The following is a 13,589-nucleotide window of genomic DNA, read 5'->3' as shown; positions in this document are numbered from 1 at the left end:
AAACACATATTTTCTGACCTGGGGCAGTTTCAGGATACAAGTTTCCTTAGTTGAGCAGCATAATACTTCAACAAGTTAATACCAAAGGAGGGAGAGGGGGTAGAGGGTGTGATACCTTTTATTGGACCAACAAGTAGTTGATGTGTTACAAGCTTTCAAACCCCTCAGGGTCCTTCATCAGGTTAGTTTGAAAGCTTGTAACAGACCTTTTTATTGGACCAACAAGTATTTGGTATCACACCACCAACTCCATCTCCCTCCTTGCTACTACAGTATATGGAAGAAAGGTCCAACACAGCTACCCACCCTGCTTTGCCAAACACATTAGGGAGAGTCAGACCTTCCTTGTTAGGCTTATCCTTTAATAACAAACCAATAGGGGTGTAATGCCTCTGGTAATGGGACCAGGTACGGGATAAGAGGAAGAATACCATTTTGCTCCCATCAGAGAGATGGATCTCTGATATGCCTATATACCCACCTAAAATCTGAATGGGATTAACACATTCTTACATTTAGAAGTTCACTTTTATATTACTGGCTACACCATTATTTCTATTCCACATACACCACAAGGTTTTCTATGCGCTCCCCTTACCTGGAAGATAAGACTGCATCTGACCAGAGGACAGCCCAATTCTAGGTTAGAGCGGCTACACATTTACCTTTTTTTTTTCCAGTTTGGTGAAGGTTGCACAAATTTATAAAGGTTTTCACTGTACTTATTTGTACACTTATATTTGCTCTATAACACGTGCAAGTGCTTCTCAATACATAGATTTATTTGGAGTGCCCGGGTACACCACTTCTGTATACACAGACAAGTATAACCTGGCAGCATACAAGTTTAAGGGGGAAATTGATGGCAGGAACCATGGATTGGGGGGCGGTGCAAAACAGCTGGGTGCCAGCCCCTACCTTCTGTGCTGACTCACCACATCCATTCCTGCTCATGTGGAGCTCACTCCCACCCTGCTGCCCAGAACAGAGGTCTGGCTGCCCATCCACCATTTAAAGGCTGGCCGTGCCTGTTCAGGTCCCAACCTTGAATCCAGGAGTTCTGCAATTGCCTTGTATGGCATTCAAAGCTGTATTGAGCTCCGAAACCCTTTATTAGAGCTTGGTGAACCCCTTTGCAGATTTTATAAGATTATGATACCCCCGTGTCTAAGTACAGCTGTACCAGATGTTATGGCTCCTGTTTATACATTGTATCAACACCATTACAATATACACCAGATTGGTGCGTGAAACCCTACAACACTGAAAGCACACCCAACACTAGTGCACCAGTTTGTATGGAGAAGCCCCTCCAATGCACCTTGCATTTGACAAATGCTACACAAGAGTACTTAATGCCATTAGTAGAGCTTTATTTTTTTTGCAGATCATGCAAATCACTTTTCCCCAGAGATGACATTTCTTCCCATTTTAGAGCATGAGCAGTTGTTTAGACTGGGGGCTCAGTCATGGGATAAGATGCACCCCCGGCCCTTCCAAGGAGACAGCATCTAGTCACTGTCTTCCCCCAGGGTCAGCTTATCAAAGAGGTACTCTCCCATGCCCACTTCAGCCGCCTTCACACGTCTCAGGTTGGTGAGGTGGTCTCCCAGCTTCTTGATCAGCATGACCTCCTTCTCCAGGTATTCAGACTCTAAGAAGTCACACATCTGTTCAGGCAATAAATGTGGTCAGAAAAGGGAAGTGAGTCATACAGGAAGGTTAAAGAAAATATTACATCTAGTATTGTCTACCAGTTTCATAATTCTGCTGCAAACATCATGTCTAATGAGTCCACTGAACTCCAAAATTACACAGCATATACATTTAGGCCATTTTGTTCTGCATTTGTATAAAACCTTAACCATGTACATGTCACTAGATAAGCACTAGAGATGCAAAGTGTGAACAACACTCATTAAGAGCACTGCACCTGTGGAAGGCAGATTCGGGTTTAACCCATAATGTCTAAGTTAGTGGTAAAGCAAGGCAGTACACAAACTTCCTGCGCTGTGCCCCCTTACCATTAATGCGGCGTCAGACACCGCCGCGTTGCAAGAAGCCGTCTCAATTCAGGCGAGTTAGAGGCCTCGTGCTAAAGAGCACAGGCCTCTAACCACTGCGCCCCAAAACAAAAACCACACCCCTGGTTTTCACACCCTTGACATAAGGTACAACACCTAGTGAAACAGAATCCTGGTCACTTCATTAATCATTAGCAGTGGTGTCACGTCACTCAATAACTAAAGCTAGTCTCCCTGAAAAGCTTACATGGGGATCTGCAGTGTCCACAGCAACCTTATGCAGGTCCAGCAGGGCCTGGTTCACAGTCTTCTCTAGTTTTAGGACATACTCCATGGCTTGGGTCCCATTTCCCCACTCATCAGCTTCTGGTTTCTAAAAAACAGGAAACAAAAAGTGTTGTTCAGGTACAATATGGAGGAGTGCATGAGAGGCTGAGCGAGGGACAGGGAAGAGTAGATGTAGAATTTAAAAAATAAACATTTTTGACACTCGCAATTGTTAGTATTAACTGGTCCTACAGACGACAGAGAAGCCCAATGCTACATCCAACATGACAGAAATACACAGTAAAATACTTATATGGGTTTGTTAACCCATTCTCAGCTGTTCCAGCTGGTGGAGGTTAGTGGCTCCTCTTTCCCAGGTTTTAAGCCCGCCCCTCCCCACGTTTGCAAATTCCTCATTCTGCTGGATATAGACCCACTGTGGTCTTTCTCCCTCCTAATAGAGGTAAATGAGAATTTTAATCCTAATAGAGGTATATTAGTATTCTATCTGGTAGTGTTAGGACTTGCGAACAGGTGTCTGCCTTGACGTGGCTCGCAAGCTTACAACGCTTTGGCCAAAGGGTTAAACTAAATTACCCTATTTCAAGAGAATATATAAGTATTTTACTGTGTATTTCTGTCATGTTGGATGTAGCATGGGCTTCTCTGTCGTCTGTTGTATACATATGCCACGCTCAATAGCACTCCATTTTGAGAGAGAGAGATAGATATATGATATATGATATATGATATATGATATATGATATATGATATATGATATATGATATATGATATATGATATATGATATATGATATATGATATATGATATATATATATATATATATATATTTTGTGGGGGCTCAGGGGTTTCCAAAAAGAGCTTGCTGGGGTTCTGTGTTTTATTAACTGGTCCTCCAATTTTATTGTTTATTTGCCAGTCGTCTTAAGGAGACAGGTTGGAGACCGCTGCTACAGCCCACTATAATGAGTTAAAGCAGCAGTCGACAGCACGGGAAGTCAAAATGGATGTCTCCCCAAAACCCAATACTGTCTGATGTTGCCATGGTAGAGAGGTTCGTTTAACAAGAGCTGTAATGCTCCCCGCATTATAAGAGTTAAACTTATATAGGCTTCCAGAGGGGATTTTGACAAATTAAATTCAGCGGGTGTAACCAAAACATACATGTGAAAAAACTAGGCCAAGTTTTACAATTCACCCAACGCGGTGAGAGATTCCCAGTCATTAAATATGCACTAAAGAGTGTTTTTCTTGAAAGTAAAGGTCCTTTTCAATGTAAGTCACACAAACAGATGACCAATGTTAAAAACGTCTCCTAAATGGCAGATTATTACCAAGTGAACCAATCTGATCTTGAAATATTAGAAAGTGGCTCGTATAGCACCAACATATGTGCACAGTGCAAACAGGAAGGGACAAGAACAGCAAAAAATAAAATATACAACTGAAAATAGGTAACAAGGTCCTGGTGCAGAGAAGCTTACAGGGAGGCCAGCAATGCGTTTAGTTTATTGCCAACGAAGTAGAGGAGTTACCTTGATGTCTTGGAGCACGACCCGCCCTCCACGCTTGTTCTGGAATTTAAGGAAACCCTCCGACTGCTCACGCTTCTTCTCTGACTGCTCACGGAAAAACTTGGAGAACTTGGCCAGAGCCACATCGTCACGGTCAAAGTAATGTCCCTAAGGAAGCAGAGAGAAGAGTCACCCTGACATGAAGTGCAAGCGATCAGTAGTAAACATCAGGCACTGAATGGGTTAAGACAAAGGGTCAATTAATTACTGTATAACCAACAGTAGTCAAATGCCTTTAGACGTTATCTGTGTGCTAGGAACAATTTATGAAGCCCCATATAAAAATGCAGCTGAAAAGCACATTTGATAGCAAGTCAGGCATGCAGAAAAGTCACTATCAGGAGTATAATTAGCATGCAATCATGGGTTTCTGTGGTAGAGAAGAGAGATTTAACAAATGAAAAAGCAAATGTAAGAGCTTGAACAGACGAGAATGGTACATAGGAGGATTGACAAACGCCTTAAACTACTGGAAAAGACTAAATGTAGACGGGACATAGTATAGGCATAATTATTAGGGGTTACCACCATCAGAAATAGTAGGTACAAATAGATGCATCTGTGTATTAAAGATCTTAGACCTCTTGGAGATATGTTAGCAGAACAGCAGTGATAATGCAGACCAAAATATTAATTTCCACAACTTGGTCATTACATGGATGTTACAAAATCAGGGGTGGGCAACTCCAGTCCTCAAGGGTCACCAACAGGTCAGGTTTTAACAATATCCCTGCTTCAGCACAGGTTAGGTCACAGCCACTTGTGCTGAAGCAGGGATATCCTTAACCTGACAGTGGCCCTTGAGGACTGGTGTTGCCCACCCTTGCAGTTTCCTGAAAGTAAAAGGTTAACTACAATCTGAAAGATGAGGGGCAGACAGCAGAGAAAGGGATAGGATAGAAGAGGAGGGTGAGGGACTCAGGAGAACATGCAGTAGGTACAGGAATTTGGCTCCCACAGACAAGCAGGAACAATTATAATCAGAGCAAAGTTATAACTGAGCAGGAAGGCGACAGGAACATAGAAGGCAGCAGAGAGCAACCCGAGCAGAGACTCACTCACTCACCACTGACAGGTACACATAGGATGCGTGCAACTGTATGTTCACAACACGGTTGACTCCAGCCTCACTGTCCTGGTGGTAGTTGAGGCGGATCTGGGAGCTCATGGTGATAAAATGAGATGTTTTTGTCAATTAAGTAATGGAGCTGGTAGGAAAAAACCCAGGACTGGTATAGCAATTGCAGCAATCAGAAAGACTCCCAGTTCCGTTCAAACACTGTTGAAGCAAAAACCAAGGTATCTTACTACTGCCTCTGTTCTGATGTCTCTGAGTAAGGAGGTGCTGCTGCAGGGCTTTTATACTGACAAAGGGCTCCTCCCCCAAGTAGCTCCCCCCCCCCCCACTCTAATGGAAAAGCCAATCAGATTCGTCTTCTGCACTCCCTGGGTGGGGCTTTCTGGCAAGTACACAAACAATATGTGATTATACTGATAGAGGGGATGGAAATGTAGACTTTATGACTGTTTTACCACTGTCTCCTCCCCCACTCAGCCAATCAGATTCGTCTCCTGCACTCCCCTGTGGCAGTGGATACTCCCTGTGTGGGGCTCTCTGGCAGTAACACAAACAATGTCATTGTACTGATAGAGGGAATGGAAATGTAGACTTTATTACTATATAAACACACTAATGGACAGCACTCTAAACCGAAAATATAATGATCATGTACAGGGTGCGCGGAGCGAAGTGGGCCCAAACAACCCCACTATAAATCATATAAACCCCAAAGTTGGCTCCAGCACACACAGATAAATGGAAAAACGTAGAGAGTCTCAGAATAAGCCACAAATTTAATAACGTGAATAATAAATGGATACACAAAATTGGAAATGCTAACTGACTGCTTATGCAAAGTATACAGCTCTGATTATCACACAAGTGGGGGGGGGGGATACAGGGGGACGGGAAGTGTGGAATACAAAAGAGGGTATGGGGAAAAGAAAACAGATAAACATATAAGGACACTGGGGTAGGGTAAGAGAGGCAACGTTTCAGGGTTGAAACCCTTTCTTCTGGCCCGTTCCCTTGGGTCCAAAGGAACCTCAAGGTACTTCCCTGATAATACAGATTGAGCATTAACATCCTAAACTGTCTCTTCCCAGTCCTGACCCTAATGCCATTTCCCATCGTGTCATGTACTGTATGGCTGCTCAACATTCACATTCGCCTAATATCCTACTGTATAACAGAGGGATCAAACTTTGAGTAGCGCTGTTCCATGCAGATAGAAAAAGTGGTTCTAGGTCTGAGATACTTGTTTTATTTTTTAGTCATTAAAAGCAAGTAAAATATACCACTTGTGAGCATATGCACATCTGACAGGTCTGCAACCTCGCCTTTCACCATAATCTCTTAGCATACATTGCTTCCACTGCAGCTAGGGATTCTGGGTACTGATATGCAAATTGGCAGTGTAACCTTTTGCTTCTTGTCCATTAAAGGACTTTTTAATCTGCAAGTACTATATTTAAAGAAGTCTGGATCCTGGTGCTCATATCTATCTTTTAAAGCAACAGTCCGAAGCTGCAGGTTTTTTTTGCCCTTTAATATGTGCAAGAATACAATCCACACACTGATAAGTAACTAGCTAAGTTGCAGATCAGTCGGCAAAGATTCGTCTTGGGGGTTCACTAAAAGGCGTCAGTGCAGCATAAGAGGACGAAAGATGCAATGTTCTGTGAGGAAGATCATGTGACCAGGCAGTCACTAGACAATTGGTACACTGCTAGAAAGAGGGCAGGGCTCAAAAAGGGGTGTGCCAGAGCCTGTTCCAGAAGAGGAAGGGGATGTGACTTTGTAAATGTGTGTCATAGAAACAAAAAATGCTCGTTACATTAAAATATATTAAAAATGTCAGAGTTGTTTAAAAAAAAAAAAAAAAATGTGCTACACGTACTCTCATAGTACAGAACTGAAGTATAAAAAAAAAAAACATGTAGGATATTGCTTGGTCTGCAGTTTTAATGAGATTTCATTCGTAGAGATCACCAGAGATCAGTTAGCAAAGGACTTTGTTTGACAGCCTGGATGATAATCTCTATTATTGGTAAATGGTATTAAGGAAGAAAGGAAGAGTGACCAGCTTCCTTTCAATACCAACAATGTCCCATATCCTACCTACCATGTATTTGTTTCCTTGGGCCTAATGCTTCTCTAACCATGTATGAGGTGGTGGTTGAATTGGCTTAAAAAAAAAAAGTAGTTCTACTCTGTCCACCTTAAACACATTCTTAATATTGAGGAAAAGATATTTTGACCATATTTTAGAAATCGTTTAAAAAAAACTATCCCTGGAAAGCATCCGAGAAGAGAAACAAATCTGCAAAACGAAATTTTTGTTCAAATAGTTCCACTTTCTATATTATATAAAAAAAAAAAAATGTAGTGGGACTATAGGGTTTTAAATTATAACAGTGGTGCTCTGGTACCATCACACTCCTACCACTGATGGAAGGGAGGAGGACCCAGTCTGTTCTTTATTGATAAACACATTTTCTGACCTGGGGCAGTTTCAGGATACAAGTTTCCTTAGTTGAGCAGCATAATACTTCAACAAGTTAATACCAAAGGAGGGAGAGGGGGTAGAGAGTATGATACCTTTTATTGGACCAACAAGTAGTTGATATGTTACAAGCTTTCAAACCTCTCAGGGTCCTTCATCAGGTTGATTGAAAGCTTGTAACACCTTTTTATTGAACCAACAAGTATTTGGTATCATACCACCAACTTCATCTCCCTCCTTGTTACTACAGTATATGGAAGAAAGGTCAAACACAGATTCTCTAATGTGTTGAGCAAAGCAGGGTGGGAGAGTCAGACCTTCACCATCCTTTGGCTTATACAGAATAGATTCTCATGGTTAGTATCCTTCAAAACAAACTCCTTGACTTGCTTTTAAAGAGCCCCACAATTCCTGCTATATTCCTTGTATGCCATCTTATCCCTTAATCAATAGGGGTATAATGCCTCTGGTAATGGGACCAGGTGAAGGATAAGAGGAATACCACCATTTTGCTCCCATCAGAGAGATGGATCTCTGATATGCCTATATACCCACCAAAAATCTGAATGGGATTAACACATTCTTACATTTAGAAGTTCACTTTTATATTACTGGCTACACCATTATTTGTATTTTTTCTATTCCACATACACCACAAGGTTTTCCCCTTACCTGGAAGACAAGGCTGCATCTTGGGCCAGAGGACGGCCCAATTCTAGGGTTGAGCGGCTACAAATTTACTTGTTTCAGTTTGGTGAAGATTGTGCAAATTTATAAAGGTTCACTGTACTTATGTATACACTTGAGAAGCACTTGCACGTGTTATATTTACTCTATACATAGATTTATTTGGCGTACCCAGGTACACCACTTTTCTGTATTCACAGAAAAGTATAACCTGGCAGCGTACAAGTTGAAGAGGGAAATTGATGAGATGAGCAGTGATTGGAGGGCAGTGCAAAACAGCTGGGTGCCAGCCCCTACCTTCTGTGCTGACTCTCCACAGCCATCATGCTCATGTGGAGCTCACTCCCACCCTGCTGCCCAGAAGTCTGGCTGCCCAGCCACCATTTAAAGGCTGGCCTTGCCTGCTCTGGTCCCAACCTTGAATTCAGGAGTTATCTGCAATTGCCTTGTATGGCATTTACACCTGTATTGAGCTCCTGTACCCTTTATTAGAGCTTGGTGAACCCCGTTGGAGATTTTAAAGATTTATGATACCCCTGTGTCTCCAAGTACAGCTGTACTAGATGTTATGGCTCCTGTTGTATCAAAGCCATTACAATATTTTCACCAGATTGGTGCTTGAAACCCTAAAAGCAAACCCAACACTAGTGCACCAGTTTGTATGGAGAAGCTAGACCTAGTGCCAGAAGCCCCTCCAATGCACCTTGCATTTGACAAATGCTACACAAGAGTACTTAACGCCATTAGTAGAGCTTTATTTTTTTGGCAGATCATGCAAATCACTTTCCCCCCCAAAGATTAAATTTCTTCCAATTTTAGAGCATGAGCAGTTTTTTTAGACTGGGGGCTCAGTCATGGCATAAGATGCACCCCCACAAGGAGACAGCATCTAGTCACTGTCTTCCCCCAGGGTCAGCTTGTCAAAGAGGTACTCTCCCATGCCCACTTCAGCCGCCTTCACACGTCTCAGGTTGGTGAGGTGGTCTCCCAGCTTCTTGATCAGCTTGACCTCTTTCTCCAGGTATTCAGTCTCCAAGAAGTCACACATCTGTTCAGGAAAGAAATGTGGTCAGAAAAGGGACGTGAGCCATATTGGAAGGTTAAAGAAAATATTACATCTAGTATTGTCTACCAGTTTCATAATGCTGCTGCACACATCATGTCTAATGAGTCCACTGAACTCCAAAAATTACACAGCATATACATTTAGGCCATTTTGTTCTGCATTTGTATAAAACCTTAACCATTTGTCACTAGATAAGCACTAGAGATGCAAAAGTGTGACCAGCACTCATTAAGAGCACTGCACCTGTAGAAGGCAGATTCAGGTTTAACTCATAATGTCTAAGTTACAGTGGTAACATAAGGGAGGAGTGCACAAACTTCCTGCGCTGCACCCCACACCGCATTGCACAAAGCTAGCTCAATTCAGTCGAGTTAGAGGCCTCGGTCTGAAGAGCACGGCCTCTGTAACCACTGCACCCAAAAAACAAAACAACCCTCAAAGAAAAACTACACCCCCTGTTTGCACCCCCCTAAGGTACAACACCTAGTGAAACATACAGATTCCTTGTCACTTCGTTAATCAGTAGCAGTGGAGTCAAGTCACTCAATAACCAGAGCTATTGTCCCTGAACAGCTTACATGAGGATCAGCAGAGTCCAGAGCAACCTTATGCAGGTCCAGCAGGGCCTGGTTCACAGTCTTCTCTAGTTTTAGGACATACTCCATGGCTTGGGTCCCATTTCCCCACTCATCAGCTTCTGGTTTCTAAAACAGAAAACAACGTTTTGCTCAGGTACATTATGAAGGAGTGCATGAGACTGAGCGAGGGACAGGGAAGAGCAGATGTAGAAATTTAATTTTAGCATGTTTAAAATGTCAGCCTTAGTATTAACCGGTCCTCCAATGATATTGTTTATTTGCCAGTCCTTAAGGAGACAGGTTGGAGACCGCTGCTACAGACCACTATAATGAGTTAAAGCAGCAGTCGACAGATCTATCAAGTGGGAAGTCAAAACTGATGTTGCCATGGTAAAGGTTAGTTTAACAAGAGCTGCAAATGCTCCCCGCATTATACGAGTTAAATTTATATAGGCTTCCAGAGGGGACTGCACCAAATTAGATTCAGCGGGTTTAACCAAAACAAATACATATGGAAAAAAAAAAAAAAAAAAAAAATGTTAGGCCAAATTTTACAATTCACCCAATGCGGTGAGAGATTCCCAGGCATTAAATATGCACACAAGTGTTTGTTTTTCTTGAAAGTAAAGTTCTTCTGCATGTGGAAACACACTTCTAAATTTCAGATTACCAAGTGAACTAACCTTATCTTGAAATATTAGAAAGGGAGTCATAGCACCAACATAGTTCACAGCTCAGTGCAAACAGGAAGGGACAAGAATAGCAAAAAATAAAATATACAACTGGAAATAGGTAACAAGGTCCTGGTGCAGAGAAGCTTACAGGGAGGCAGCAATGCGTTTAGTTTATTGCCTAAGAAATCTAGGAGTTACCTTGATGTCTTGGAGCACGACCCGCCCTCCACGCTTGTTCTGGAACTTAAGGAAACCCTCCGACTGCTCACGCTTCTTCTCCGACTGCTCGCGGAAAAACTTGGAGAACTTGGACAGAGCCACATCGTCACGGTCAAAGAAATATCCCTAAAGAAGCAGAGAGAAGAAACATCCAGACATGAAATGCAAGCAATCAGTATTAAACATCTGGCACTGAATGGGTTAAGACAAAAAAGGTCAATTCATGTATAAGCAACAGTAGTCAAATGCCTTCAGATGTTATCTATGTGCTAGGAACAATTTATGAAGCCCCATATAAAAATGCAGCTGAAAAACACATTTGGTAGCAAGCCAGGCATGCAGAAAAGTCACTATACTGGAGTATAATTAGCATGTAATCAGTGGTTTCTGTGGTAAAGAAGTGATTAAGGAGAGATTTAACAAATGAAAAAGCAAATTTAAGAGCTTGGGACAGATTTGAAAATGGAACATAGGAGGATTGACAAAAGCCTTCGCTAATGGAAAAGACCAAATTAGGCATAACATATAGGCATAATTATTAGGGGTTTCCAGTTTCCACCATCAGAAATAGCAGGCACAAATAGGTGCATCTCTGTATTAAAGATCTTAGACCTCTAATAAAAAAGGAGATATGTTAGAACAGCAGTGATAATACAGACCCACCAAATATTCATTTCCACTACTTGGTCATTACATGGATGTCAAAATCAGGGGTGGGCAACTCCAGTCCTCAAGGGCCACCAACAGGGCAGGTTTTAAGGATATCCCCATCTGTGCTGAAGCAGGGATATCCTTAAAACCTGACCTGTTGGTGGCCCTTGAGGACTGGTGTTGCCCACCCTTGCTGTTACCTGAAAGGATTGGGTTAACTACAATCTGAAAGATGAGGGAAAGACAGCAGAGAAAGGGATAGGATAGAAGAAGGAGGGTGAGGGACTCAGGAGAACATGCAGTAGGTACAGGAATTTGGCTCCTATAGACAAGCAGGAACAGTTATTATAATCAGAGCAAAGTTATAACTGAGCAGGAAGGCGACAGGAACATAGAGGGCAGCAGAGAGCAACCCGAGCAGAGACTCACTCACCACTGACTGGTACACATAGGATGCGTGCAGCTGTATGTTCACAACACGGTTGACTCCAGCCTCGCTGTCCTGGTGGTAGTTGTGGCGGATCTGGGAGCTCATGGTGATAAAATGAGATGTTTTTGTCAAGTAAGAAATGTAGCTGGTAGGAAAAAAACCAGGACTGGTATAGCAATTGCAGCAATCAGAAAGACTCCCAGTTCCGTTCAAACACTGTTGAAGCAAGAACCAAGGTATCTTACTACTGCTTCTGTTCTGATGTCTCTGAGTAAGGAGGTGCTGCTGCAGGGCTTTTATACTGACAAATGGCTCCTCCCCCAAGTGACTCCTCCCCCCCCCCCCACTCTAATGGAAAAGCCAATCAGATTCGTCTCCTGCACTCCCTGGGTGGGGCTTTCTGGCAAGAACACAAACAACATGTGATTGTACTGATAGAGGGGATGGAAATGTAGACTTTATGACTCTTTTGCCACTGTCTTTATCCACAGTACAAAAAAAAAGTTGTAGCTAAAAGATACCGAACTCAGACTCACCCTGTGCTAGATTTAGTGTATACTGTGCTGTTTTTTTCATACTTGGTAATATTCTCAAATACATTGTGCAATTATTGCCCACATGGGCTGCAAACAGCACAGGGTTTCACTAAATTCCTCCCCAAAAAAAGAATCCCATAGTTACGTTTTTATTACATTTAATTGGGATAGTGTAAATATGGGTTGGGGGTATAAATTAGTCGGGTAAAGCTTTTGAAGTGTTATAAAATGTTGAAAGGTCATATTTTAAAAAGTCTATAAAGCTGAAACAGCAATAAATGTAACCACGTGGGATATATTTGTTTTTTAGCACCTTTAGGGCAGGGGAGGAGAATAATACCTTTAGTATCACTTGGCTCCACATTACTAGTAGGGCGTAACTAGTAAAAACTGTTTATGGCAGTTTTATTCCCAGGGAAAAATCTGTTGGGATAAGAATTGTAGAACCTGAACCGGCCACTGCTTTATAAATTAATTGCAGACCATTGATGCAACAAAGGAGTTTAATGCTACGTCAGATCAGCCCATTTAAAGCAGCAATCCAAGCAGGCTTTTTTGTAATTTTTTTTTACATAGGATTAAAGCAGGGGGTCTCCGGAGCTGGATCCCGTTCATTTTAACTCCGGGGACCCCCTACTTTTGGAAGTACTGACCTGCGTAGAGGGTGCTGGTAGCCACTCTGGCTTGCTATATGGGTTCATGTAATGGCAGCATTTCAAAACGCTTGCGCCCTGCGGGCCAATAGGAATCCATGACATCATCTGGTGTGGCTTCCTATTGGCCCGCGTGACGTGGGAGGTTTAAACTGCAGAGATACCGGCACTCTCTTCAGAGGTAAGTATCTTGGGAAACGGGGTCCCCAAAGCTGAAATTAATGGGGTTCGGGCCTGGAGACCCCATGCTTCAAACCTATGTTTTAAAACATTGTTAGAAAAGCACACATATCAGTGTATACCCTTGGGTAATAAGTATAAAAGAAATAAGTCAAAACCAATGTGGCTAAATAAACAGGTAGGGGAGGAAATGGACAAGAAGAGGAGTGCGTTTAGATTCTTTAAGTCAGAAGGGACAGAGACATCGTATCAGAATTATAAGGAATGTAACAAAAATTGCAAAAGGGCAATTAAATTAGCAAAAATGGATAATGAAAAAAGGATTGCAATAGAAAGTAAGGTCAACCCTAAAAAGTTCTTTAAGTACCTTAATAACAAAAAAATGAGAAAAGAAAATATAGGACCCTTCCAGTGTGAGATGGGTAGGCAGATTATTGGAGATAAGGAAAAAGCAGAGGTATTAA

At 42.2% G+C, this 13,589-nt stretch overlaps 2 protein-coding genes across 2 annotated transcripts; both read right to left on the bottom strand.

The window, feature by feature from the left end:
• Positions 1-1,352: 1,352 nt before the first annotated feature.
• LOC142497594 (ferritin light chain, oocyte isoform-like) lies at positions 1,353-5,236 on the bottom strand. The gene is made up of 4 exons (XM_075605613.1): positions 4,952-5,236; positions 3,847-3,993; positions 2,272-2,397; positions 1,353-1,670 (listed from the first exon to the last, which is right to left on the bottom strand). Exons 1-4 carry the CDS (start codon positions 5,051-5,053, stop codon positions 1,512-1,514), a joined length of 534 nt encoding a protein of 177 aa, XP_075461728.1. The 5' UTR covers positions 5,054-5,236; the 3' UTR covers positions 1,353-1,511.
• A 3,636-nt stretch (positions 5,237-8,872) lies between these two features.
• On the bottom strand, positions 8,873-12,037 carry LOC142497595 (ferritin light chain, oocyte isoform-like). Its single transcript, XM_075605614.1, has 4 exons — positions 11,760-12,037; positions 10,655-10,801; positions 9,783-9,908; positions 8,873-9,186 (listed from the first exon to the last, which is right to left on the bottom strand). The coding sequence occupies exons 1-4, from the start codon at positions 11,859-11,861 to the stop codon at positions 9,028-9,030; spliced, it is 534 nt and encodes a 177-aa protein (XP_075461729.1). The 5' UTR covers positions 11,862-12,037; the 3' UTR covers positions 8,873-9,027.
• Between the last annotated feature and the right edge of the window lie 1,552 nt (positions 12,038-13,589).

The sequence above is a fragment of the Ascaphus truei genome, chromosome 6, assembly GCF_040206685.1.
Source record: "Ascaphus truei isolate aAscTru1 chromosome 6, aAscTru1.hap1, whole genome shotgun sequence".
NCBI classification, from domain to species: domain Eukaryota; kingdom Metazoa; phylum Chordata; class Amphibia; order Anura; family Ascaphidae; genus Ascaphus; species Ascaphus truei.
Note: the sequence above shows the minus strand (reverse complement) of the source record. Positions and strands in the feature narration are given on the sequence as shown.